The following is a 26006-nucleotide window of genomic DNA, read 5'->3' on the forward strand; positions in this document are numbered from 1 at the left end:
CTCAGAACTTTGAACGTTATTTGAAATTATTTTAAAAATATAAAAGTGTTGATTATTGGAGTGAATTTAAATCTTTTTGCTGCTTCTATACCAGGATTTATCAAAGGCAAATGTTTTTTTTGTTTTTTTCAAACACTGTTAATAATATGAAGTCTTTACTTACCGTAAGGTGATTTTGTGGTTACAGTTGCTTGTATGGGAATCAGACTTTTAGGATTCAAAAAATCGAATTCATGATGTTATCATTAAATTCGAATAAGTAAGGCGTACGGTCAAGTGTGTGCACGCCAATCAGATTTTTAGGCAATGCTTTGCTCTATTAAACGTTTGAAAGTAAAACCTTTCGTTTAACTTTTTCGATTTATTGGGTGCCTTTTACGATCTTTGTTTGTTTACTTCAAATCACTTTTTTATTTTTATGAGAAGAGGCGGTCAAGTAATACCTCTGACAAAATAAAAATTTAACATAGTTTTTGATTTATACATATTTATACATATATATTTATAAATTATGTCTATTCTGTTGTAACTCTTGTGGAAAATAATAACAGAATATGGATATACATGATTTATGTTTTGCTGACTTTATTAACGAAGAACACGTGAGAGATTTACTAAAAGAACGATATCTTAGTGGTCAAATCTATGTAAGTTTTATGTGTTAAAAGCAATATAGACAGTAATACATTTAAGTAGTTAAAGTTCTTCTTTTATTACTTAGCAGTTACTTTTAATATAGTTATTAACTGCTGTTGCAAAATTTTGTGTAAGCAATCAAAACATGGAGGAGGCGAAATCATTTTAAAACTTGCTTTAAATGTAAGAACCTGAGTGGTGTTCATTGTGGATTGTCTAAATTATATTTAGTCTAATCAGTTATGTTGCTAATAAATTATAATTATTTTTCATGAAAAACCCTACCACAACTATTTATAATTGCCAATTTAAGTATAACACTTTCTCAATTTGTACTTAGGCAGATTTAAGGAAGAGTTGGGGAATGGGCTGACTCTTCCAGATGTCCCTTTGGGGGACCAAAAATTGATTTTTAAGAAGTTCAAAAAAAGGCATCCTCAGGGTAAATTTTGTGTGCATATAACGATAACCATACATTTAAAACCATTTACTTTAATTAAAGTTTTTCTTGGAACATCGTCATGGTTTTTAAACAGCTCACCCCTTTAGATTTAGGCTGGATCTTGCTTTAAATTTATATTTATTTTTTATCTCTGATTTCAGACATATATTGGGGATATTTTGCTATATATTAATCCTTACACACACAAAAACAAAGTTAAAAACAAAGATGAGGTAAAAAACTTCTTACTCTTGCTTGTCGCTTATTTATTCAAAATTTTTATTTTAACTTTGTGAGATTATATTTTAGTAATTATATCTAAAATATTTGGATTTTTTTTAAAGGATAATTATTCCACTTCTTTGGATTCCATTCTTTGTAAAAGAGTATTTGAGCATCTTCCTAAAACACGAACAAACCAATGTTTTGTTGTTATGGGTGAATCTGGATCTGGAAAAACTGAAATAGTTAACTCTCTTGTTAACAAATTTTTGTCTCATTTTGCCAGTCAACTTAATTGTCAAAACCCTTTGATTGAAAAAATATCTAAGGTTAGTATATTTTTCCTTTTTTTTTTTGGTGAGTATGTAAAGGTGACACCTCTAAATTTAGTAAAAACTGACAACAAATTAAAATACACCTTGACTACTTTATAGAAAGATATAGTAAAATATTGAGAACTACAATTAATATTTGTTGTCTTTCTTCAATTATCTTGGAATAAGGAAAAATTAAATACAATTAATGTGTCTAAAGTATTTATTATCTTTAGAAATGTGTTTTGTATTAATTTTTTAATGCAAAATAAAATAAAGAAATATAAAAATTATATATAAAAAAATTGTAAAGAAATTATCTTTGATTATTTTGATTTAAATTTTTTTGCAACTAGCTTGTTCTAATAAAACAAAAATGGTTTCGTAAAAAAATTTCTAATGAAATTAAACATTGCATCAGTTGAATTTTCAAATATTCATAACATGCCGACAGTCTAATAATTGTTGATCAGGTATTATTTAATGTTGGTGTAGAAAAGCTTTCAAATTGACTTTTTTGCTAATTTACAAATAATTTAGTCAGAGGTGGCATTTCTAGAATGTAGTCCAAGAAAAACACTCTTGTATTGTTGTGATTTTAAAACCAAGAAATATTAAGTTTTTACTTCTAATTATTTTTCACTGAGTGTTTTAGAGTTAGCGAGTAAAAGATTTAAAATATGTATTGAGTGTTTTAGAGTTAGCAAGTCAGTATTTTGGTATTTTGTAAATAAAATTTTAAGTTTAAATAAACGTTTTCTTTCTTACTCTAGAAAATACAAAATACTTTTGAAATACAGTGCTTTCAAAGAAAAATAGCCACATTAAGATTATGTTGCTTAAAGCTTATTTTCTTTCTTACTGTAGAAATACAGTGCTTTCAATGAAAAATAGCCACATTAAGATTATGTTGCTTAAAGCTTATTTAAATTATCATAAAATAGAAAATAAAGAAGATATTGAACTAATTTTTTTTTTTTTTTTATTTGCAAGAAAAATTTTCTGTTATAGAAGTCTTGCATCTTTGAAGACTAACTAAAACATTATAATTTATAACATAATTATATATTACATAATTATATATAATAATTTATAACATAATTATAATGTTGTAAATTATTATAATTTATAACAATAATTTATATAAAAATTTTATCAAACAAAATAACAAAAACTATCAATAAAAAAACTGCAGTTTATCAAAGTTGGTGCAACAAAAATAAATGTAAACAACTATTTAAAATATCCCCCAAATGTTTTTTTTTGTAAGCTACACATCCTTTTTTGCATTGATTAACAAGATTGTTGCAAATTTCAGCTGGAGCTCTTCTCCAAATATTATCTAGTTCTTGCTTTAAGCTATTTATGAATCTTTTTTGGACCTTGACTAATTTTTTGTCCATTGAATCCCAATTAGATTTGATTGGATTCAAAACTGGTGATCAAGCTGGCCAGGGCATTAAATTCACTTTGTTTTCTTTTATGCATGTTTTGACTTTACAAGCTGTATAGGCAGGTGCCATATCTTATTGAATTTACCACCATTCGTTTCAATCAATCAGCATATCTACTGATGGAACCATGCAAATCTCTATGTAGGTGTGTTGATTGATTTGGCCAGCATAAATACCTATTATTTGCCACTTCTCTGCTTCCCTTACTGCTTTTCAACCCTTTTCTCTGTATCTTAACTTTAAGATCTTATTTAAATATTTTTAAAGGCTTTAAATATGACTAAACTGGTCATCAATTTTATGCAACTTCCTATAGGAAATTGTCAAACTAACAATAAATAAACAAAATAATTATGAAAAACAGTTGGGTTGAGAAGAAAGTAGAATGAAAATCAATTTAAAAGTTTGTGCTCCTTTTTTTTACAACATTTTTCAGCATGTTTTTTTTGTATTCCTTTGATAAAACTAAATTATAAGAAAAAGTAACAAAGTGAAATGGATATTGACAAGTTAATTGTAGAGAAGTATTTTTCCTGTCGCGCGCAAAAAAAATTAATTTTTAGGAAATATGATTACTTTTTTATGATGTTTGACCTAAATGTTTTACTGCACCTATTTTTTTTTTGAAAGCACCATATATTGCACCATATATTGCACCATATGTACTTTCTTGTATTTTCATTGCTGCACTGAACATAAGCTTCCTAAAATAATTTTTCAGTCCAAAAATAAATTTGACTCTTTAATATTTATTATTTTTACTGATCAATTGTTAATTGTTGTTGCTGCAAAGTAAAATGATTTTGGTCTATGGCAATTGTACAATTAATAAAATTTAATCATTTTATTTTAAAGATTGATATAGTTCTTCAAGCTTTTGGGACAGCAACCACAAGTTTAAATGATCGATCCACAAGATTTGGGAAATATTTAGAACTTTTCTTCTCACCAAATTTGTCCATTGTTAAAGGTAAATCTTTTATTTTGTTTTCAATAAACTGTTTATAATTTTGATTCCAATCATTTTCTGTTTCAGCCTTCTTTGAAAAAGTATTGTCTTCTACTATATAAAATAGCATTCTGTTAAAAATAAATTATTTTATTCTGTAATTTCTTTTTTCCGCATAAGTTTATGCTTTAAATTCATATCTAGCACATGTCAGCGAGTATTTTCTGGAAGGCTCAAGAGTTCTTTCAGCACATAAGGTCAGCCTAGTTTCATTAGTTTAGTTAATTTTAAAATCTTATTCATTTTAAGTCAAAATTTACTTGTATCTTTCAGTTTAACAAATGTTTTATATTTATGAAAAAAAAAAAAGTATCAAAGTTAGTCAATATATTTAAGAAGAGTTTTTCATTAATTTTACGTATTTTTCTCATTAGGATGAGCATAATTTTCATGTATTTTTTTTGATGTTTTCTGGAAGGACAGAGGAGGAGTTATCAAATCAACTATTGGAGTCACCAACTCAGCATAGGTTGGTGTGGATTTAACTGCTATACTAAAACTTGCATAATTTAATGCAACCTCATTTTCACTAACTCTCTTTTTATTTTATTTTCAACTTTTCACATCAGGACTGTTAATATTTTAGGTATTTAAATTTTGGTGAGGGATTCAGCGAAGATCTGTATTTATGGGGTCAAAAATACAACTTATTCATAGATGCACTTAAATGCGTAGGCTTTATTCAAGAGGTTTGCATTTTTTAACTTTTATCATGTTTTTATCTTTAAATACTTTACAATTCAAAAGAAAATTTTATATTTAACAAGGATATTATAATCCAGTTCTAACATAATTGGACTAATTATGATTTTCTTTGGTAAAAAAAGAATCATCATCATCATCATAATCATCGTCATAATTGGTTTCAATACTCTTTGGGTATTTTTATAGGTTATATGTTTTTTGTGGAACTTGAACAATTGACAAAAAGTTGTAAAAAACCTTGAAGAGTTTTAACTACAAAAATAAATTGAGTTTAAATCCGGTTATAGTCAACAGGGATCTCAGTATTCAGCAGCATCACATGTAAATAAATTTTTCAGTTTATATCTAAACAGTGTTTATAAGGTCCATTACACTTTTGACTAGTTCATTAGAGTTAGTTTGTTTTTGTCTTGGTAACAAAAATCTTTGACAACCTGCAAGAAATAAAAAAAAAAAAAAAATACTGCTTTTTTTTTTGTTACTTATGTTTAGCTTATTGTTCTACAATATTATTCACAAAAGCTCCTGATATTTAAGGATATGTAATTTATGAGTTTATAAATTATAATTTATTATAATTTATATATTAATATGTAATTCTAAAGAGAATATGTAATTCTGAAGAGAATTACATATTCTCTTTAGAATTACATATTCTTATTTACATATTTATTTTTGCTTTATGTCAGGTTTTTTTTGAGGAGAAACTTTGAACTACAATCAAAACAATAAAAAAAAATCTTTTTTAAATTAAACTTTTTTAAATGGTTGTGCTTTCTATTGGACAATTTGATGTTCTATTGGACAATTTGATGTTCTATTGGACAATTTGATGTTCTATTGGACAATTTGATTTTCCAAGAGAAAGCACAACCAACACCTTCAATATTGTTTCTAAAATATAACATTAAGTTTAAAATATGCACAGCATAACATATTTTTATATTATGTTTCAGTATAATGTGGTCATGTTTTATGGATTACTGTTAATAGATGCGACATCAAAAGACATGCACTTAACTTAATCATTAATATTTAAACGGATAAAAATTTCATGCATAACATTAGCTGTAACTTCTCCTGTACCCTGAAATAGTTTGGATACCCCAAATAGCTGGTTGATACCAACTTCAGAAACCTAGTAAAAAAGATGTTTAATAAATGCCTTTTTTTCAGCTGAATACGAAGCATTGTAAATTGCAAAATGTCATGTTAAAAAAAAATTACAAGATATAAGGTTTCTTAAAGAAAGAAAAAAAATTAGATCAGACCATTAACAAATATATAAGAACACAATAACTAACATAAATTAGCTAAAATAAGTCAATATAATTGAAACATTAACTTTAAAAATATACAGAAAAAAAGTAGGACATGAATTTTAAATTATTAACTTTACAGATATTACCCACAATCACACATTTTGTAATGCTTATCTTTAAAAGAAAACGATATTTTTTTATTTAAAATTTTAATACTAACACATTTCGTATAATTAAATACATATCAGTAAGCAAATAATTGCTAGCACATTTTTAATTTGGACCTTTAAATATTTTATATTGCACATTCTGAAATATAGTCTTTGAAATACAATTATATTTATATGCAATTTATTAATGCAAAGTCTATGTTTCCAATAGCTGAGATCATAAGTAACAATCTCTAAAAATGTTCACAAAAAACACAGAGGTCATAAGTAGCAACCTTCTAAACATGTTCACAAAAAGTTTAATGATAAAAATAAAGAATGTTAATTCATGACTTTAATCTTATGTAAGTTTTTTTAAGTTGTGTTGTTTTATTGTACTATTTGTCATGTCAATTTATGTGCATAATAATTTTATTTACTTGCTAAAAATGTTAAATCTAAAAATATTTTCATCACTATAATAAATGAAAAAAATACCAACTTAATGATTAGTATAAATTTTTTTTTAATGATGATCAAAAAGTTGCATTGAGTTTCTTAAATATATTTTTTATAATTTATTAGTGTGTTGTGTTTAAAAGATTATCTATGTTTAGTCAGAAGTTCTTTTTTTTTAAAATAAAATATAAAATATAATATTAAATAATTTATGCTAAAAAATGTTGTTGGAAAAAAAAAGTTTCTCCTTTGTTTGTTATATATAAAAATATATAAAATATATAATATATAAAAATATATAAAAACATGTGGATTTTCAGCTTAATTTTAAGCCTCATTATTAAGAAAAAAAAACTTTAATATTGTTAAAATTTTTATCATTTAAAAACAAAAAAGTTTCAAACTTTTATTTACAAATCTTTTATTTTTTTAACCACTAAATTTCAATTTATTTTCTGTGTATTTTAGTTAAGCACATTGTTATTATGCTATTATTGTTATGAGTTGCTGCTATTAATAACTAAAACTGTTCTTAAAATTTTGTTGGAGAGTCTATTGTAGTTTTCTGTCATTATAATAGGATAACATTAGGCATGTATGTACATATTTTTGTTTGTTTTGATAAACAAGAAAGTGATTTAAATTTTATTAATTTTCTCCAGGAAATCAATAGTATATTTGGAGCATTAGCAGCTATATTAAATCTTGGAGATATTACATTTTGTTCAGAAGAAGCGAATCTTGGTGTTTTCATTGAAAATCTTGAATGTCTTGATAAAGGTAAATAAATATTTAAATAAATATATAAATAAATATATAAATAAGTATCTAAATAAATATTTAAATAAATATTTAAATAGATATTTAAATAAATATATAAATAAATATATAAATAAATATATAAATAAATATATAAATAAATATATAAATAAATATGTAAATAAATATGTAAATGAATATATAAATAAATATATAAATAAATATAAATAAAGGTGAAATGAGAAATGTAATAGTTTTAGTTAAATTTTTTTTTTTTTTTATTAAAAGTTTTAAATAAATTTGCTTTATCATTCTCATGCAGCTGCCATATTACTTGGTGTCAGTTCTGATGATCTTGAAGTATGGCTAACCTGCAATACCAAGAGTTTATCAGGTAATGTCTAAAATTAAGCTGAGAAACTTTGATAAAAAATGGTTAAAAAAGTAACTCTTAGATTATTTGGATTAAAAAGCTGCAAAATTCAGCTGCTTTTTGATCCATTGAGCATTATGAAGAAATGAAGAAATAAAGAAAAAAAAATTCAAAATGATATTTAAAAAGAGTTCCTACTAATTAATTACAGTGTGATATCAAACATAGAGCAATCCATAGAGCACTGTTTAACACAGCATATTAGATATTGGTGTTTAAAGACACTGGATTTTATTCTCCTAATATAATTTGAACTTATGTTATTAGTTGAATAAATGAAGCTTTTTTTTTTTTTTTGTCTAAAGTTTAAGTATTTGTAGTGCTAAGTTCTGTTATAAGTACCCAACCTGGTTGGAACTCAAAAAGTTGTTAACCTGGTTGGCACCAAAAAGCCCAAAAGCAAATGGTCTGATCTATTTTTATCATTTTCTCTTAAGAAACCTTTAAGAAAAAATGATACAAATAGATCAGACCATTCATATATTCTTTTTCTTTTATAATAGAAAAAGAGTATATGAATTTAATATTATATAAAAAGAGATGTAAATAGAAGATCTCAATCCAAACATTGAAATGATTTTAACAATTTTGGTTGTTTTTTAGATGACTCATTTGTGTCATCATTTAAAAGCATTGGTCAAGCCACAGCATTTAGAGATTCTTTTGTAACTAGTCTCTACACACGCTTGTTTGGATGGTTGGTTTGTCGAATAAATTTCTATTTAGAGATGGATCAGAAAAAGTATATATTTTATTGTCTCTTTTGAAAAACCTGTATTACTAAATTAAAAGCTATTATCCAAACAAACTTATAAGATGTGGATGCTAATGGATGTTAAACAAATGTTTTTTTGTGCATGAATAACTCAAAAAATACTAATAATTGTTTGAGTAGTAATTTAAGTAGTGATGTAAGTAGTGATATAAGTAATGATAATAGTAGTGATGTAAATAGTAATATACATAAGTAATATAAATAACGATAATAATAGTGATATAAATAGTAATATACATAAGTAATATAAATAACGATGATAATAGTGTTATGAATAATAATATAATAATAATATAAATAACAATAATAATAGTTTTATAAATAGTAATATAATAAGTATAATAAATAATGATAATAATAGTGATATAAATGATAAAAATAGTGATTAAATTTGTTAAAAATCTTGTAAATAGTCTGGTAATGCTTGTTAACAAATATTGTTCAATATTAAAGTATTTAATGATAATAAACTTTTTATTTAATTATGATACTTTAAAATAATTAGAGCTTCAGAGTGTGTATCAGTTGGTTTTCTGGACATATTTGGATTTGAAAACCTCCATAGAAACAATTTGGAACAACTTTACATAAATACTACAAATGAACAGATCCAGTTTTATTTTACCCAACATATATTTGCTTGGGAACAGGTATCTTTAATCTTTCATTTTATATACACCTTTGAATTTTTTATTGAAATTTTAAATATTCTAGCAACTCCTTAAGTCTTTATCATAATTTCAGTGCTGTAATACTGCCACAGCCATGCACCAGCCCTGATAAGATTATATGCGTTATTCACAGCCTTTGCAAAATTACATCTTTCTCTTTTTTTTTTACAATTCTATTATTTAAGTATTATTTAATTATATATCTAATGTTTTAGTAGTTCGTATTTATTCTAGTATATAATTGTTTAATTTCATTTTTAAATAATTTTATTCTATTATTCCATTTATAAATCTTAGTTTTAAAAGAAATTTAAAAATAGACTTGTTAAAATGAGATATAAAAAGTTGAGAATAAACAGAGGGTTAATAATACCACAGTAAATGTTATGTTCTATATTTTTAAAATTTCTTTTTTAATATTTGTAGCTTGAGTATGAGCAAGAAGGTGTTGAAGCCAAAACCACTTCTTTTATCTGCAACAAAGAAATAATCAATCTACTGCTTGAGGTTTGTTGGAAGCTCAAATATCTTAGTTCTTGACTTGATTATCTTCAAAGTGGGATTCAGACAAATTATATTCTTTGGCATTTTTGAGTTTTGCCTTTTATATAAAATATTTAAGCCAATATATTAAGCACATTTTCTAAACTTAATTATCTTAATTAATTAGGCTGTTAGTTAGCCTGGTGTCACAAATAGTTATATAAAAACTAATAATTGTTATCATTAGTGACAGTTTTTTTTCCCAGACTTAAGCAAAAATTATTATGATTACATTCTGAGGTGTGAAGTATGCCTTTACATCCTGAGGTGTGAAAATAGGTTTGAAGTTATTTTTAAGTTTTATTTTAAAGTAAATGTAATTCTTTTCGAATAAGAAACCATTCGAGTATGATCAAAGTTGTTAACTAATATTAATGTACTTGCTACATGGAATCATTTAAACTCAGCTACATGTGTAGGGATACTTGGCAGTTGTTAAAAAATTAAAACTAAGAAGTAATAAGGGGTAGTAATTTTTAACATATAAAAACAAGATACAATTACAATGTAAAAAAAGGCAAAAAGTTATAATATATGTTATATAATTTGAATAGCAAGCTTAGTATAAAAAAACCAATATTGTTGCTGTAAGCAACATAACAAACTAATATGTGTAAAATGCTCAATTATGTACTAAACAAAAATAAATATTTAGCCAGCATCATGCTAAATTTATGTGAATCAATTCAAAGATAGAAAATCAAACCCTCCAAAATATCCACTGTCGATGGTATCCATTTTGTGGTGAAATTTTCCTTTTGAATTTTTTAATTCACTCTGGTTATTAGTGATTTTTGAAATGCATTTTTTTATGAAGTTCACATATTTATCAAGATCTCATGTTAAGTCAAAGCTCAGAGTTGTTTAAGAATTAAATGCCCTTCCCTCTACTTCAATTAAGACTGATGGTTAAATTAAGTAATAACTGGTCTGTTTGAAAAAATTAAAGTTGCAGGAATTAAAGATCTAAAAAAGTAAATAAAATTGAACACCAAAATAATAATCTATAAGTTTAATCCATTTACATATTTTATTTATTTACAATTTATTTATTTTTATGGTTACTATGTAACCATAGTAACCATAAAAATAAATAAGTTTCATAAAATAAATAAACTGCTACTCCTCTTTAACTAAAAAAGGTAAAAAATGCAATTTAAAATAAATAATCAGAATAATCTTCATCACAATAACTAAAAATCAAACACAAAAATCACATGCAAATTAGATTAAATTTTATCAGTTATTTACAGTAAAGACAAATTTTAAAAACAGCCTTCTGTATTTTTCAGATATGCAAATGAGAAATTTACATTAGAAAAGTCATGTGGATGTGACAGCTGATAATTCTCTTAAAATTTTTTTTTGAATGACCTTATATTTAAAAATTTTATTGCTTATTTAAATTTTAGAAACCAAACGGAATCTTCGCATTGCTGGAGGAAGAGAGTAAATGTCTGCAGGCAGATGATAACACCCTTTTATCCAAATTCAATGCCTATTGTGATAATCACAAACATTTTGTATCCATAAAAGAAAAGACACCAATGTTTTCTGTCATTCATTATGCTCATAAGGTGAGAAAAACTCTTTTGTGTTGAAGCTGAAGGTCATTTTCCTAAAGAAATTTTCTTTGTTTTGCACAAATATTTTTGTTCAAATAATAAAAAGCATTATACATCATCGGTTGACAAGTAAAACTCATTAAGTACAGTTTTATGGGAACTTGACTTTTATACACTATGATGTCCAAATATTAACAACATTTATGAAATAAATATTGTTAGTAATATATAACTAAACTTAGTTATTTTATTAATCCAAAATTTCACATTGATATCTCGAAAAATGGAATTTTAATAAAGTAAACTTGACTAAAACTTGATTATCTCAAATTTTCTTTGTTTTGCACAAATATTTTTTGTTCAAATAATAAAAAGCAGTATATTTGTAACTTGATTATCTCACATTTTCTTTGTTTGTTCCATCAATAATATTTAAGTTTGTAATATTTTTTTTTTTTTTTGATAAAAATTGCATTCTTAAAAAAAATTTTCCTTCAAAATTTGTTTTTGTTTTTATTTAAGGTTTTTTATTGCACTGAAGGATTTCTTCAAAAGAGTATCATCCACCTGGATGCCTCAATTACTCAAGGTCTACAAGGTAACAGGTGAAAATTTTTTCAACTTTTAACATTTTTTTAGCCAATAAACTTTGTAACACTATTTTTTTTAGGTTCAACAGATGCACTAGTTAGCACTCTATTTACCTCTTCAATATCAAAAACTGGGCAACTGTTGCACAGGTGGATTTCATTTGTTTTTTTGTTTTTTTTATATAAAAAGCACTAAATCTAAAATTATTCTTATGATTCTAATATATTTTTTAGTAACTTATCTGTTTAAAAACTGTGGGATAAGACTTATTTTACTTCCATTTTTTCATTTTTTTTTTTTTTCATTTCTTGAATTTGTTTAGGTTAGGTTCTGGTAAACTTCATTGTTCTCATGGTGATCTAAAAAAGCAATTGGAAAGAAAACAAAAGCAGAGGTTTATTTATTTGCTACCTTTTTTTTAAGAGTTCTTTTTAAGCTAAATATTTTTAAAACTTTTTCTATATATGTATACTAGGGGTAGGAGTTATGATGGTCGTTTTAGGAATTTATGTGGCCTGTGTTTTTATGAAATTTAATACTAAAACAAAAGTTCAAGAGAAAAAAAACCTTCTGGTTTTTTCAAGCCTTGTCATAAAAAAAGGGGGCAAAGGTCGTTTTTGCTAAGATGTATTTGAAAAATTTCCTTTTTCTTTATATGAGCACATTTTATTAAGAAAATTATGTACATTATTATAATTAATTACAATAGGTATGGCAATACCTTCTTAAAGCACAAGTTGATTAAAAATTATATTTTATACCACGTTTGACAGTCGTTTGGATGTTAAAATGTCTGAATCCTTAAAGATCAGTGAAGATGAAATTGATGAAAAGTTTGAACATGAAGAGCAAGAATTGCTTCACATTAAAAAAAAGAACAGAAAGATCAATCATTACAAGAATAATTGTATGTAACAGAAGATGATGACCAATAATCCCTTAGAAATCTTCTAAAAGGTAATGAGTGTCTTAAATACCTGTGTGTAAAGAAACAGTCAAAAAGCTCAGAACTCCAAACAGCAAGTGTGGAGAAATCATAAGGTTAAATGGTGAAAAAAGCAAAGAGAATATTAAGAACAGAACTTGCTTATTACAGAGATATGCATAGGTTTGATATTATGTACTACACTGACTTATATAAATTAAACAAAAATATCGATGAGAGTATACTTATTAATTTATGTGTGTTAATTGATGGTCAAAAAATATAGAAGATACTTACAAAAAAATAACAATGCACTTGCTAGTCTGAGAGCAAATAGTGACAGTATAATGATATGAAATTGGACATCAAGTCAATTAAATATATGTGACACTCAGAGTAGAACACAGTAGACATGTCATACATGGAATTGTATATCAAAAAAATGATACTGAGAGTACTTACACAGTGAACAAGTTGTCAAATTTGAAATAGAAAAATCCAACATCCAAAATCCAGGCATAGCAAATATCAATCCTTAAAGTGTTGTAAATTGCATCATTGTTAATGAATTGGATATTTCTGATGATTAGATGTCTTGCTTGCGCATTTAAAAATCATATTGATAGCATAGTCAAGGATTTATGAAGAACATTTTATCACTGTAATTTTATTGTTCAAAATTGTGATTAAGGTAGGAGATTTTATCTTAATGGTTCTGTGCACAAAATTGATTTATTTTTGATCTTAAGTCTTTATAATTGCACAATTTTGATATTGAAATATAGAAATTTTCAAGTGATATATATGATATTTCTTGACAGGCAAACATGATATACTTGATATATATCATGTCTGCCTGTCAAGAAATATAAATATTTCAATATTTTGGTATGTTTTATAGCTATTGGGCAGTTTTATATGCTTTAAACCTTGAAAAATGAAATTTTTTTTTTTCTTTTTTGGTTCTTGGTAGCAAAACTTTTATTGAAAAATAAAACAGGATTTTAAATAAGACTAAATATCTCCTACCCTATATGTATATGTAGATGAATTTCTTCAATTCCTTTTTATGGATGAATCTTAACAGATGACATAATTTGTTTATATAAATTGAGTTTAGAATACAAAAAGAAATGTTAAGTTAGAAAGTGAATGAAAATTTTATGATATTTTTATACAGAATGGAACAAGAACGCAAATGTGGAACAAACAAAGCAAGGTAATATGTTTTATGAGAATTTTTTATTTTTCTTCTCTATGTAAAAACCATCTCATGAAGAAATCTTCACTTTCTTTTTTAGTTCATATGATTATCAGTATTTGAGTAAAAGGGTAGTCACCCTTTTAGTGTTACTATCTGGGGTTCAAAATAAATTTCAGATCCATCTTCTTAGCTATCAAAATAACTTCTATCTATTACATTACAGATTCTGTTATGCAATAGATAGAAGTCATATTATTTAAAGTTTCTGAAATCCGTGCAGTTCTAAGAAGGCACATAATGAAGTTGGTTTTTGCACACAATATAATACACAGTATCATATAATAAGTAATATCAAGTGCGAAAAATTTTTAACTTTATAGAATAATTTTTTGTAAAAAAAATATTGTCATCTTGTTTTGATAGATAAAACTAATTTATATTATGTTTAAGCTTATATTATCTATTAATTTATCTTAATTTATCTTAATTTGTCTTAATTTGTCTTAATTTGTCTTATGTATTAAATATTGATCATGCTTTATTAAATACATAGTGAACCTAAACTGAAGCTAAACTTAGAAATCTTAAAAAAAATATTTACTTATTTCTTCTAACAGAGATTTTCCTTTATTCAAGCAGATTGATCGTGTTATAGCCGTATGCATTTTTAATATAAAAATATCCAGAAAATATTTAATCAAAAAAGTTCAAATAAATTAAATAGAAAATTGTGGGATAAAAAAAAAGTGTTAGCTGTGACATTGTTCTGATAAGACAAGGTTTATGCATGAAATACAAGTTTTTGTAAAATGTTGTGAAGTTTTTATATTAGATTTTCTATAAAAACAAAAAACCTATTCTCTACTCAGTTACTTTATGTTGAAAATAACCATTTACTTTTTTTTGCACAGCCGAATTAAATTGAAGAAGCGTTTGGTAGGAATAAAAGAATTAAAACCAGGGAATGCTGCAGCACTCTTTCGAGTGAGTGTTTTTTTAAAACTTAAAGTATTCTAGAAATTTTAAAAGAAAAACTCACTTTTAATTAAGTGAAACCGCAACAACACAGCGATTTATTACATTTATTTGGAACTTTTTATTTCAAATAACTCAGACTTGTTTTTTGAGACCATTGTTTTTTCTTCATTTATTGTCCATTTTTTAGAGTTCACTTGTTGATTTAATGGAGAAAATACTAGTTTGTGATGTTCATTTTGTAAGGTTAGTCATTTGTTAATAATCAAAAATTGCCATTCTGATTTCCAATAATGAAAAATTAACAAAAGTTAATAACGTTTACTCTTTCTTCTTTTTTTTTTAAAGTGTTTAACAGAGTTTCACGTTTTTCTATGTGTAGACACCTAATTGCATTAATCATCTCAAAGAACTGTTTTCTTCTAAAATGACGTCCATTATTAAAACTTAATTGCATTAAGTTTTAACATCTATAATATAAATACTTGAAGTTGTTAGAATATAAATACGTAGAATTATGCTCCATTTTTATTTAACCCCATAAATGATAACAAATATATAATAATTGTAATTTATATTGATATAGTTATCATAATGATAAATAGTAGTAAATGTAAAGCAAAATCATTAAACATCTACATTATTCACATTAGGCACCTATTTGCCCAATAGCTTTGTTCCCATTGCCATGTTTCCATTTTCATCTTTGAGTATGAAATATTTAAATTACTGTACGGAGCTGATAAATGGAGACTTTGATAAAATCACATTTAAAAAAGTAAACTGTTTTCAGTTGTTGAGAACTAAGGCAGTAGACCTTAGTTGGTGAGAACTGAGAACTGTAGACCATGTTTAATTATAAAAGAAGAAAAAAAGTTCATACTGAAAAAAGTACAGTTATCATAGGTAGGACAGTGTTAAAGAGTGCGATTGGGCAATTGAGACAAACTGAGAAACTAAGTTTTGGAAAACAAGAAATAAATCTAGAAATAAATCTAGTTAATTTAAGATAGACGTGATCAAAGAGACAAACTAGTAGAGATATTTAGATGTAGAGTATGAGTAAGGCATTAAAAAAAAAAATCATGTGGATGTGACATCTGAAAACAAAGGTGTGAAATAGAATAATTTTAACATTCAAATTAAATATGGATATCAAAAAAAAAAAAAAAAAGAAAGATTTAATTATAAAGAGAACTGACAAATGATTGGAAATAAGCTTTGAAGTTTTGCAAACAAGGTTGTAAAACTAAATTGGCTTTTAGTTTGAAAGTTTCTGATTTTTAGTTTATACAAATTTCTATGACTTAGTAAGCTTTTCTATGGCTTTGTAAGCTTTATATATATATATATATATATATATATATATATATATATATATATATATATATATATACATACATATACATATACATATATATATATATATATATATATATATATATATATATTTATATATATATATATATATATATATATGTATGTATGTATGTACATATACATATACATGTATATATATATACATATATTTATTTATTTATTTGTATGCATGTATGTGTTTATATATGCATATGTGAAAAATTAAAATAAAATGATTTTCATTAGATGATATAAAGATCTTTGAAGATTATAAGGCATTTTGACAAATATTCCTTGCAAGTTCAGAGGAAAATGCAAATTCAGTAAAAAAAAATTTATTTTTGTAGACAACTGGCTCTACAAAGATTATTTTTTTTTTTTAAATGTCTAAGATTTTGTTATCTTATTATATTGTTGTAGTTGTCTTGGATATTTTCTTGTTGTCATTGGACCACAAAATCTTAAATTGGGTTGAAAATGCAGTGTGATGTTCAATGATTTTCTTTTTTAGTAAAACAATTATTTTTCATCCAAAGTTTGATTTTTACATAAAATTGGTATTTGGTATTATGGAATACATTTTTGGTTTTTTATGGAAACTCTGAGACAAATCAAAAACTATGTTGTAAACCAAAGAATGTGTCCAAAGCTGTGTGCTTAGAATTTTCAAAATAATTGCAATAATATTCATAGTACTTAATATAAATATTTAATCCCGGAAATATGTAACAAAATACATTTTTTTACTTTTTCTTTCTGTTACCTCTAAATCCTCAGATGTATTTTGCCAAACCGATTAAAGTTAAGCAATCATTTTGATGAAGATGTAGTGATGGAGCAAGTAAAATATATGGGATTAGTTGATACTGTAAGAATACGTCGATATGGCTACCCTTATCGGCTAACATTCCAACAATTTTTAGACTGGTAAGTAAAACCTCTTAAACGTCTCGTTTTAAACTTTTCAACGTTTTTTTTTTTTTTTCTTTTTTTTTTTAAAAAAAAATCTGAAATAGAAAATTCGTTTTTTATTAAGTTACCGGTATCTTAGCAATAATATCTCCATACCATTGGATATCACGGCATCTAACTGTGTTGCTATACTGCAGAAATGCGATTTAAAGGAATGGAAGATTGGAAAAACAAAGGTGGAGAATTTCTTGCAAATTTTGTTATAATTTAATCTTATTTAGGTCCAAGATACAAAATAATTTTAACTAAAATTACATGAAGCAATTAATAAAAACATTTTATGCAAAGTGTAATTACTTACGCCTTCCTCTGTTCCTAATCGAACATAATTGTACTGATCAGTACTCTACTTGATATGATTAATGAAGAGAATGTATTTATTGCTTCCAGGTGTTTCTCAATCTTCATCATGTATCTATTTTGTCAGAGAAACTGAATAACCTCTTGCAAAAAGTTGTCCTTATACAGAAAGGTAAAATCCGATTGGTTTGTTAAAAATAATTTTTATCGCTCTTTTTGTACGTGCGATAAGAGGGCTCTCTTGAATTTTTTGCGTCTTAAACTATATATATGCAGGGTCGTACATACGAATGAAAAATGTTCGGTGAACGAAAACCTATGTATGCAAAAATAGAGTGTGTGCGGCGGAGTTTTCGCGGAACGAAAATTTAATTAAAGTGAGTTCATTTTAAAACATCTGAATGCAGGATTTCTTATTTTGCCAGCGACTACTTTACACAATTTGTCTCATATAGTACGTTTAAAGGGCATGTATATAAACATATATATATATATATATATATATATATATATATATATATATATATATATATATATATATATATATGTTTGAATTAGGGTCGGAATATGTATGTATAAATACATATATGTATGTATAAATACATATATGTATGTATGTATAAATACATATATGGATGTATAAATATATATATGGATGCATGTATAAATACATATATGTGTATATATTACATATATGTGTATATATTACATATGTGTATATATTTGTATCATTTTTCTCGAGAATGTTTCTGTTGATATCTTTTTATTTGATTCAATTTTTCATCTTTTGTTTGGTACTCTTGAGATTTTTCTTTTAATAATTTCACAAAATAAATTTTATAAAAGTTTGTTAAAAACAACGTGTAAATTATTGAATTACGTTTATACTTCTTAAAATTATATTAAATTTGAATAATAAAAATGAAATATTAAACACATTAAATTTTACTAAACAAATTTCAGACGTATTTAACGCCAATGTTGCCTTAAATAGAAAACTTCGTTGATAAAAATTTTTTTCGCCAGAAATTTTTTTTTTTTTTCCTCTTTTTTTAATAATCCTTAATTATAAAATCGATGTAGAAATGTGCAAATATTCTGACGTTTCAAAATGTGAAGTTTTTGCAAAAATATGTCACTTCGTATTACATATATTATTTATGTATATTGTTACGTTATCGCTTTTTCATCGCCAGTGAACATACGAACTGAATTAAACTTTTTTTTAATTCGAATAAAACTTTAAATTCATTTTATGGGAGCAAAAAAAATGAAGCAAAACAAATTACAAAATCTTTACGGCGCCATAATTGTTTGTAATTCTAAAACAATTTTATATTCGAGCTTTTGGGGTGTTACATTTTGTAAATATATAATAAACAAGGCTTGTATTATAATGCGCTTAATTTTCAACAATGCTATGTAAAGAAAAGAGAATATGATTTCATTTTTTAATAAATATCAAGCAAATATAAATGAAAAACGTGTTAAAGACAGCTTAAAAGATTTGGAGCAAGCGATTGAGCGGGCTAAGCTCTTTTCAACCTTTTTTGGAGAATAAATCATCTGAAAATTCAATGAGTGAAAATAAACTTTTATCCTCTTTTAATTGTTTTATTAAATTGTGAAGGAAAGAAAAAAAAGATTTACCTTTTTTTTTATTCGATTAATTGTCAAATTAAATGAAGTTCGTCTAAATAGACGGATTACATTTAATTTAACCATTATTTTTTATCATTATCATTATTATTATAATATCTATTTGTTTTTTGTTTTTCATAGAATATATTGTTTTTTCATAATGTCTATTTACATAATATCTATTACATCTGCATGGCTTTGAGCTGCAGTAGGGTGTGAAGTTGGATTTAAAATTTTTCAGCGTAATTCTTTTAGCTCTAATATATATATGTGTGTGTTTATTATCATGTTTATTAAAAATAATGGCGTTTGTCAGTTCTATGATGGCGATTTGATGATTTAGTTTTTCGAGGCCATCTCGCTAGAATCAACTTCAATCTTCTACGTACCATCAGTGCAGAGGACGAAAGAAGTGTTGGAAATCTCCTTAATTCGGTAAATCTTTTTCTTTTAAAGGTTGAGCATGCTGTTGACAAATTGCGGATCGTTTTTAATCAATCCGTATGTTAATCATCAGTGGTGCGTTAAAAACGAATTCGTTTTTTGAGCGTTTTTGCTCGTCGTTGTTTTGTTATTCTACGCTTACTAGTAATGTTTGTTTGGACGTTTTTTTTCTTTTGAATTTCTCTTTGTTCTTGATGACATGTTGACAACAGTTTGCCTATTTATGAAACACAAACTTCCTCATTTATAAACAAACACGCGTAAGTAAACGTTATGACTAACTTGCGAAAAAGGTACGAATTAGCGGTTCCTTCTCACTGCTAGGCGACTGTCTGGTTGAACAGTTAAAATGCTGATTTATATAGACATCGCAGGCTTTAAAACTCCCTAACGAGCTTAATTCATGTTGATTTAATAATTTCTATCCGTTTGATAAGCGATAAAACGGGTAATATCGATTCAATAATCGATAATATCAGTTTAATAATTGGATTGATAAATCCGTGTAATGCGAGTATTTATTTTTTTTAGCAGGAAAGATTTTCTATAAAAAGTATCATAAAACTTCGTTTTCTTTTTCCCGAAACAAGTTTATTGAAAAATTATGTAGTTTGATAAGCTCCTTCCAATCCACAATCAGGGATCTATTTAAACATCTCAGAGCAGGGCGTTATTGATATGTCAAATTCGAATATCATTGTCATCTTAATGATATCTAACTTTATTCAGTGACGAATCATTTTTTCGCATGTCATTAGCAGTTTTGTGAATCTCGCGAAAAACGAATCGTTTTGTTGTTTTTTAAACAAGTTAACAAAAAAATGTAGTTACATTTTATTGGCTTTTTACGTCACAAAATTAAATATATTTTGTAAAAGTTTTTCGTCATAATTTCTGCAATAATTATCGATGCTTCGCTATGGCATTACAAGCGTGGCATCCTGATGTAGATTTTACGGATATGACAGTAGCTTTAAAATGATACATTTAAATGATTTCAATTAAAAAAAAATGTATGTACAATTATGTAGGTATGTGCAATTCTAAGTAGCTGTTACCTAATAGAACGAAATGAATATTATAGTACTTGCCGACTGTCCTGCTGACGAGCGTTTAATTCTATATTGTCTATAATGACCATCGGCTATACTGTCTATAATAACTATCAAGAAAGACATTCCAACCACGTTATTTGTTTCCTTGTATGTTAGCGTGTAAAATTTTATTTTATTAATGGTGGCATTCTTTTGTTTCAAAAATTCGTTCAGCTGTGTTGTAAAAATATGGGGCTTAAATATTGATCCCCTTATTTTCAGCACAGACAAACTTATAAATAATTTAGCAAATTAATCAATGAATGGTTAAGAAAAGACGATTAGTGGCGAATTGATCATATCCGGCGAATTCATCGTACCTGTCATGTCTAATATTCAAGATATTTCCACTTTAATACCCTTAACAAACAAGTTAATTTTGAGTCAAAAATTGGTATGTTTTGACTTTTATAATAATGATTCATTATGTCAATTAAAAACAAAAACTACGCGCATCGTTATTAATGAAGCGTTTATTTCGATTATTTAATGACACGTTAGATAACGACACGAGTCGTTAAAAAAATCTGTTTCCTATTTTTCTGAAAGAAAAAAAAGTAATAAAAAAAGGTTCCTATAGAAACATTTTCTTTGTTTTATTTTATGAACTTGTTAAAGTTCGATGCAATTTAGTTATTGCTGTACGTTGTAGATATTTCATTTTTCATAGATTTTTATTGTGTGTTTTCAAATGATGTTTGATTGTATATAAAAAGTTAAAAAAAAAAACGACATCCACATTATTGTGAAAATTAAATCTCATTAATATCTTTAAATATGTGTCTTTTTTTTAAAAGATTTCTTCGCGAAAGAATAAAGTGCTTGAAAGCCCGATGGTTATCAAAAATAACGATTTAAAGACGGAACTCAAAGAAAAGGTAATCATGTGTTTAAATTAACTTTTTTAAATTATTTTTTTAAATTAAATTGTTCTAGAAAGGTCTGTAACAAAAAGTAGTTTGTTCAAAGTGTTCCTTAGAGTGATAAGTGGTGTTATCAGTTTGTGACTAAATTAATCCCACTGTGGTATTTCGTAATATTTCAAAGCAAAAATGAATGTCACTGGGGGAAGAGGGGCGGGGATGTTTCTTTCTCTGTGATTTTTTCTTTCTAACCATTCCATCGTTATTTGTTGACACCATTTTCGGTTATTTGTGTTATTTTTGGCCCGTCAATATTTGTGGATTTTTTATTTGCGCCCGAAATGCAGTTAGAACGAAAATGAACGCGCGTCAAGAAGAATTACGAAGAGACGTTAATTTCTATTTCGAGTGTCTGATAACTGGTAAAACATCAATGATTCATGTTTGTTCTTGAAAAATCATGCCTCTCTTTTGATTCTGCCAAGATAAATCTAAATCACTTGAGATATCTTGAGAAGTGTTATTCAGGAGGTCACTAAATACTGATATTGCTTAGCTGATCATGTTCAAATATTGATCCGCTAACTTGAAAAGTGGTTATTTTTAAAATCCGCTAAACCTCCGACTATAACGTAATTCAATATACGGGTATTGTTTCGTGTTGACGTCAATAAAGACAACAAAGCATTGAATTTAATTCATAACTTTGCACGTGTTAATGTTTGTTTTTTCTGATAAAAGAGTCTTTGTTTGATATCAGGAGAGAAAAATTTTTAAAGGAGTTTGTCGTTCGTTATTCAGAAGTGCCTGTACTCGTGTACGGCTCGCATGAAACAGTAAAATGCATGAATATCAGTTATATTTCGACGACGCATCGGCAAATAGTCATGTTAATTTAGACGGTTCTTCTAAAGTCATTAAAGGGATACGATACCCGCTCAACAAAGATGTTGCAAAACTGCTTAGAAATTTGGAACTTGTAGATGATTTGAGGGTAAATATTTCCGATAGTTTTAAATTGTCCTCGATCAAAGTTTTCAAAAGTTTGTTCATCCCCGAGAGTTTTTAATGCACGTTGAAAAATTTAATGATTTTTTTGCTATGTTTAAAAGATAAAAATTTTGTATGAGCGATAAATCAATTCGTCTATACAAACCAATAGACCGACTGTTTCACAATAGCATACTTAAGAGTTCTTTAAAGTGATTTTTTTAACATTTTTTTAAAATATTTTTTTTAATTCACAATCATTACTGAAACTAATATTCCTTTGGTACTTTTTTTTTTTTTTTTTTTCTTTTTTTTTTTTAACTTTTTAATTTAAAGGATGATTTTGACTTTGTCTAAATTACAAGCGTTAAATTACAAGCGTTATCAGCCGCTTTCATTTTCTCAACAAAAAAAAAAAGCTTTTTTGTTACTTCTCTTTTATAAGTAGTTTTCTTTTACAGTTTTTTGTTACATTTCTAGCAGGATTTTCAGAAAAATCTCGGAAAAGAAAATGTGCTGCAAAAACGTAAAGTCACAAAAACAAATTCCGACCCTAATTCAAACATACAAACAAAGGAGACACTAAGAGGGGCGGCTGTCGATGATTTTACGAACAGAAAGGTTAGAAAAACAAATTCTAGTAGTTTTTCCTAAATTTTAATTCTACATCAAAAGCATGGTTGAATTATTTACTTTAAAGTAGTTTTTTTTATCTAGTTTTTTTTTTTTAATTTTATTATTGATGTGTTAGGTTCCTCGTAGTAAGTCGCGTATACAACAAGAACCAATCATTCGGAATTTTACGTCTTCGTCTGTTTCTGGTTGGTGCCGTGTGGATTGCTACGAACGGCAACATCATGTGGCATCGTTTCGTATGGATGAACCAGTGATATGTATCGATGGAATACATCCAGTATCCGACAAAAACCGAATCTCGTTTGCTGGACTACCTACTCGTTCGGAAGATTTGAAAGTACTTAAAGTTAAAAGCTGCATCGGAAAGGTGAGAGGATGAAACCTTAAAGTTTGCACCGCAAAAAAAATGAGTCTTGCGTTCGACGCGTAAGAATACTTTGCATGCGTTCTAAAATAATTTCTGCGCGTTCTGTACTATTTTTGCGAATGAGATTTTTTGTGATGTTCATCACAAGCTGTTGTTATTCATAAACATTTCAAATATCAACTTCGTCTCCCCCGTCATTTGAAAAAAATTTAAAGAATCCTCAACTTTAACAAACAAAGCTTAGTTTTAACAGTTTAGTGTTCGTTTCAGGGGGTCCAACTTCATCAGGATGAGCGGCAAAACCTTTGGGCAACTCGCCTCGGTAAAAATCCAATTTTCGTACGTGGTCATACGCTTTGCCCTGAACTCGTTAAATTAAATGGTAAGCTTACCCAAGGCGTTCCGATGAAAGTGCTTGATACATCAGCGTTTAAAGATTATATGAAAAAAGAATGTGAAACAAGTGGTTCGGTTGACGATGAACTTCGAGAAAAAATAATGTCACGATTAAAGGTGAATTCACTTTTCCTGATTTCATACTAAAATTTATTTTCTATTTGAAACTTTAACAAAAAAATTTTTTTTTTTTTGGTTGATAGGTTTGCATGAGTTTCATTAAAGACACAGTTGTTGATGAGGAAACACCATGTTGGTTTGAAGTTTGGCTCATCAAAGTCAACGAAACTGTTAACAGTAAGCATTTTTCTTATTCTTATAAAGATCAATATTTTGTACGTAGATTGAACTGACCTTAAAAAACTCTGTAATCTCTATAATCATTTGCAGGGTACCTTGACGGCTATAAAAAAAGAAAAGAGCAAGAGGAGAAACGAATGTCAGGAAATTTTTCTAACACGTCGGTGAAAACTCGAATTCCACCCATGAGAAGAACAAAAAGCGGGGATACTTTTAAGGTATCTGTAGAAAGAAAAGTACGAAGCCAATCAGGTGTTAATGAAACAAATCAACCATTTCATAAAGTTTTACCTGAGTCAGAACATTCGTGTAATAATACAGAAGAACAAATAAATGAAAGGGTGAAAGAAAGAACGTTAGAGAGTGGGACCAATGATACTTTGATTAACTCGCGTGGTAAATTATCATCTCATAATACATTGCGTCGAGAGAAGAGCATGGATGTACGTTTAGAGCAGCGTATGTTAAGCCAAAGAGATAATAAAAATACTATAGAAAAAAATAAAGTAAAAAAAGACAGTTCTTCGGGTAGTCCAGAACAACCTCTAACACGTAAAAATAGTGGTAAAACTGATCTACCATTATCTAACAAAACGATGCGCAGCCCTGAAACAGCAGAGCTAAACCAATCTAGTCCTCTCACTAACACTAGTTCAAACTCGGCCGAAGCAAAAACCTATTCAACACCTACAGACGGAATGAGCTATCGGCAAGTGTTCGGTTTGCCATCCTCGGACTATTTATTTTACGTCACACCACCAAACTATATGCGTCATCGTCGATTCTCAGACTCTGATACTGAATCTATGCAGAATTTCGTTCATCGCTCTGTACCGCAAGATGACGGACGCAATAAGTTGTTACAAAATATACAACCTAAAAGATGGATTAAAAAAGTTCGCAGAAAATCCGAAGATAACCCGAAGCGTAAATATACCCTGCCTTTAAACAATCGGTAATTTAGTTTTGGGACGAGAAAGTCTGTAATTCTTTTAAATTTTATCTGCATCATAGTGTTTTTTTCTCTTCCCTTTTTGTTTGAAAAATTTTTTTTTTTTGAAAATAATTCGATGGACTAAACTCTTTTCTTTTTCAAAAGGAGGTTCTTCATATCTCATTTAAAAATTGTAATTTTTATTAGATAATATTAGATATATTTTTTAGAAATATCTATTAATTTATTGATATCCATCTATGGAATATAAATAAATGGTTTTTAAAAAGATTTCCAAATCGCAAGTATTTAGTCGGTTCCGTAAATATTAACGAAAAATGTTTTACTTTTTGGTGGGAAGCAAAAGAGAAGCAAAAAATGCAGAGAGACAGAGACGATAGAAAGTTATTTAAAAATCTGGTAATCAGCATTAAAGTTTTAAGGGAATTAGAAGAGGACAATTTGTTGAAATCAAATCATTTTTTATAGTTTTATACTCTTAGTTTCATTACTTTATATCATAATTATCATTATTATAATTGGTTTTTGAAAACACATACTTTATAATTAATTTAGGATAATTCAGATTAATAACGTTTAATCTGTCTGTATTTCTC

At 26.8% G+C, this 26006-nt stretch overlaps 1 protein-coding gene across 4 annotated transcripts; it reads left to right on the forward strand.

Moving 5' to 3' along the window:
* The first annotated feature begins 399 nt into the window (after positions 1–399).
* LOC145188744 (myosin IA heavy chain-like) lies at positions 400–25476 on the forward strand. 4 transcript variants are annotated; one of them, XM_090087061.1, is made up of 29 exons: positions 400–647; positions 1240–1311; positions 1423–1629; positions 3924–4038; positions 4222–4274; positions 4452–4546; positions 4664–4766; positions 7315–7432; positions 7734–7805; positions 8448–8586; positions 9125–9269; positions 9717–9797; positions 11246–11410; positions 11921–11996; positions 12069–12138; positions 12312–12383; positions 14095–14133; positions 15030–15102; positions 15284–15339; positions 17230–17379; positions 17489–17600; positions 17815–17896; positions 19709–19800; positions 21701–21781; positions 23237–23377; positions 23508–23759; positions 24030–24272; positions 24359–24452; positions 24546–25476. In XM_090087061.1, the coding sequence occupies exons 1-29, from the start codon at positions 555–557 to the stop codon at positions 25412–25414; spliced, it is 3960 nt and encodes a 1319-aa protein (XP_089943187.1). In that variant the 5' UTR covers positions 400–554; the 3' UTR covers positions 25415–25476. The 4 variants fall into 4 exon arrangements, with proteins under 4 accessions (XP_089943187.1, XP_089943188.1, XP_089943189.1 ...); XM_090087062.1 differs by having other exon boundaries at positions 23240–23377; XM_090087063.1 differs by lacking the exons at positions 400–647; positions 1240–1311; positions 1423–1629 and adding an exon at positions 3367–3471.
* Positions 25477–26006: the final 530 nt, after the last annotated feature.

The sequence above is a fragment of the Hydra viridissima genome, unplaced genomic scaffold (assembly GCF_058129835.1).
Source record: "Hydra viridissima isolate aposymbiotic clone 2 unplaced genomic scaffold, HvirCarnegie_v1 scaffold_5, whole genome shotgun sequence".
Taxonomy (NCBI): domain Eukaryota; kingdom Metazoa; phylum Cnidaria; class Hydrozoa; order Anthoathecata; family Hydridae; genus Hydra; species Hydra viridissima.

Coding starts and splice junctions, on each gene's coding strand:
- LOC145188744 (XM_090087061.1), top strand. CDS start 555: ATGGATATACATGATTTATGTTTTGCTGACTTTATTAACGAAGAACAC. Junction 1,630..3,923: donor TGATTGAAAAAATATCTAAG/GTTAGTATATTT, acceptor TTTATTTTAAAG/ATTGATATAGTTCTTCAAGC. Junction 11,997..12,068: donor AATTACTCAAGGTCTACAAG/GTAACAGGTGAA, acceptor TATTTTTTTTAG/GTTCAACAGATGCACTAGTT.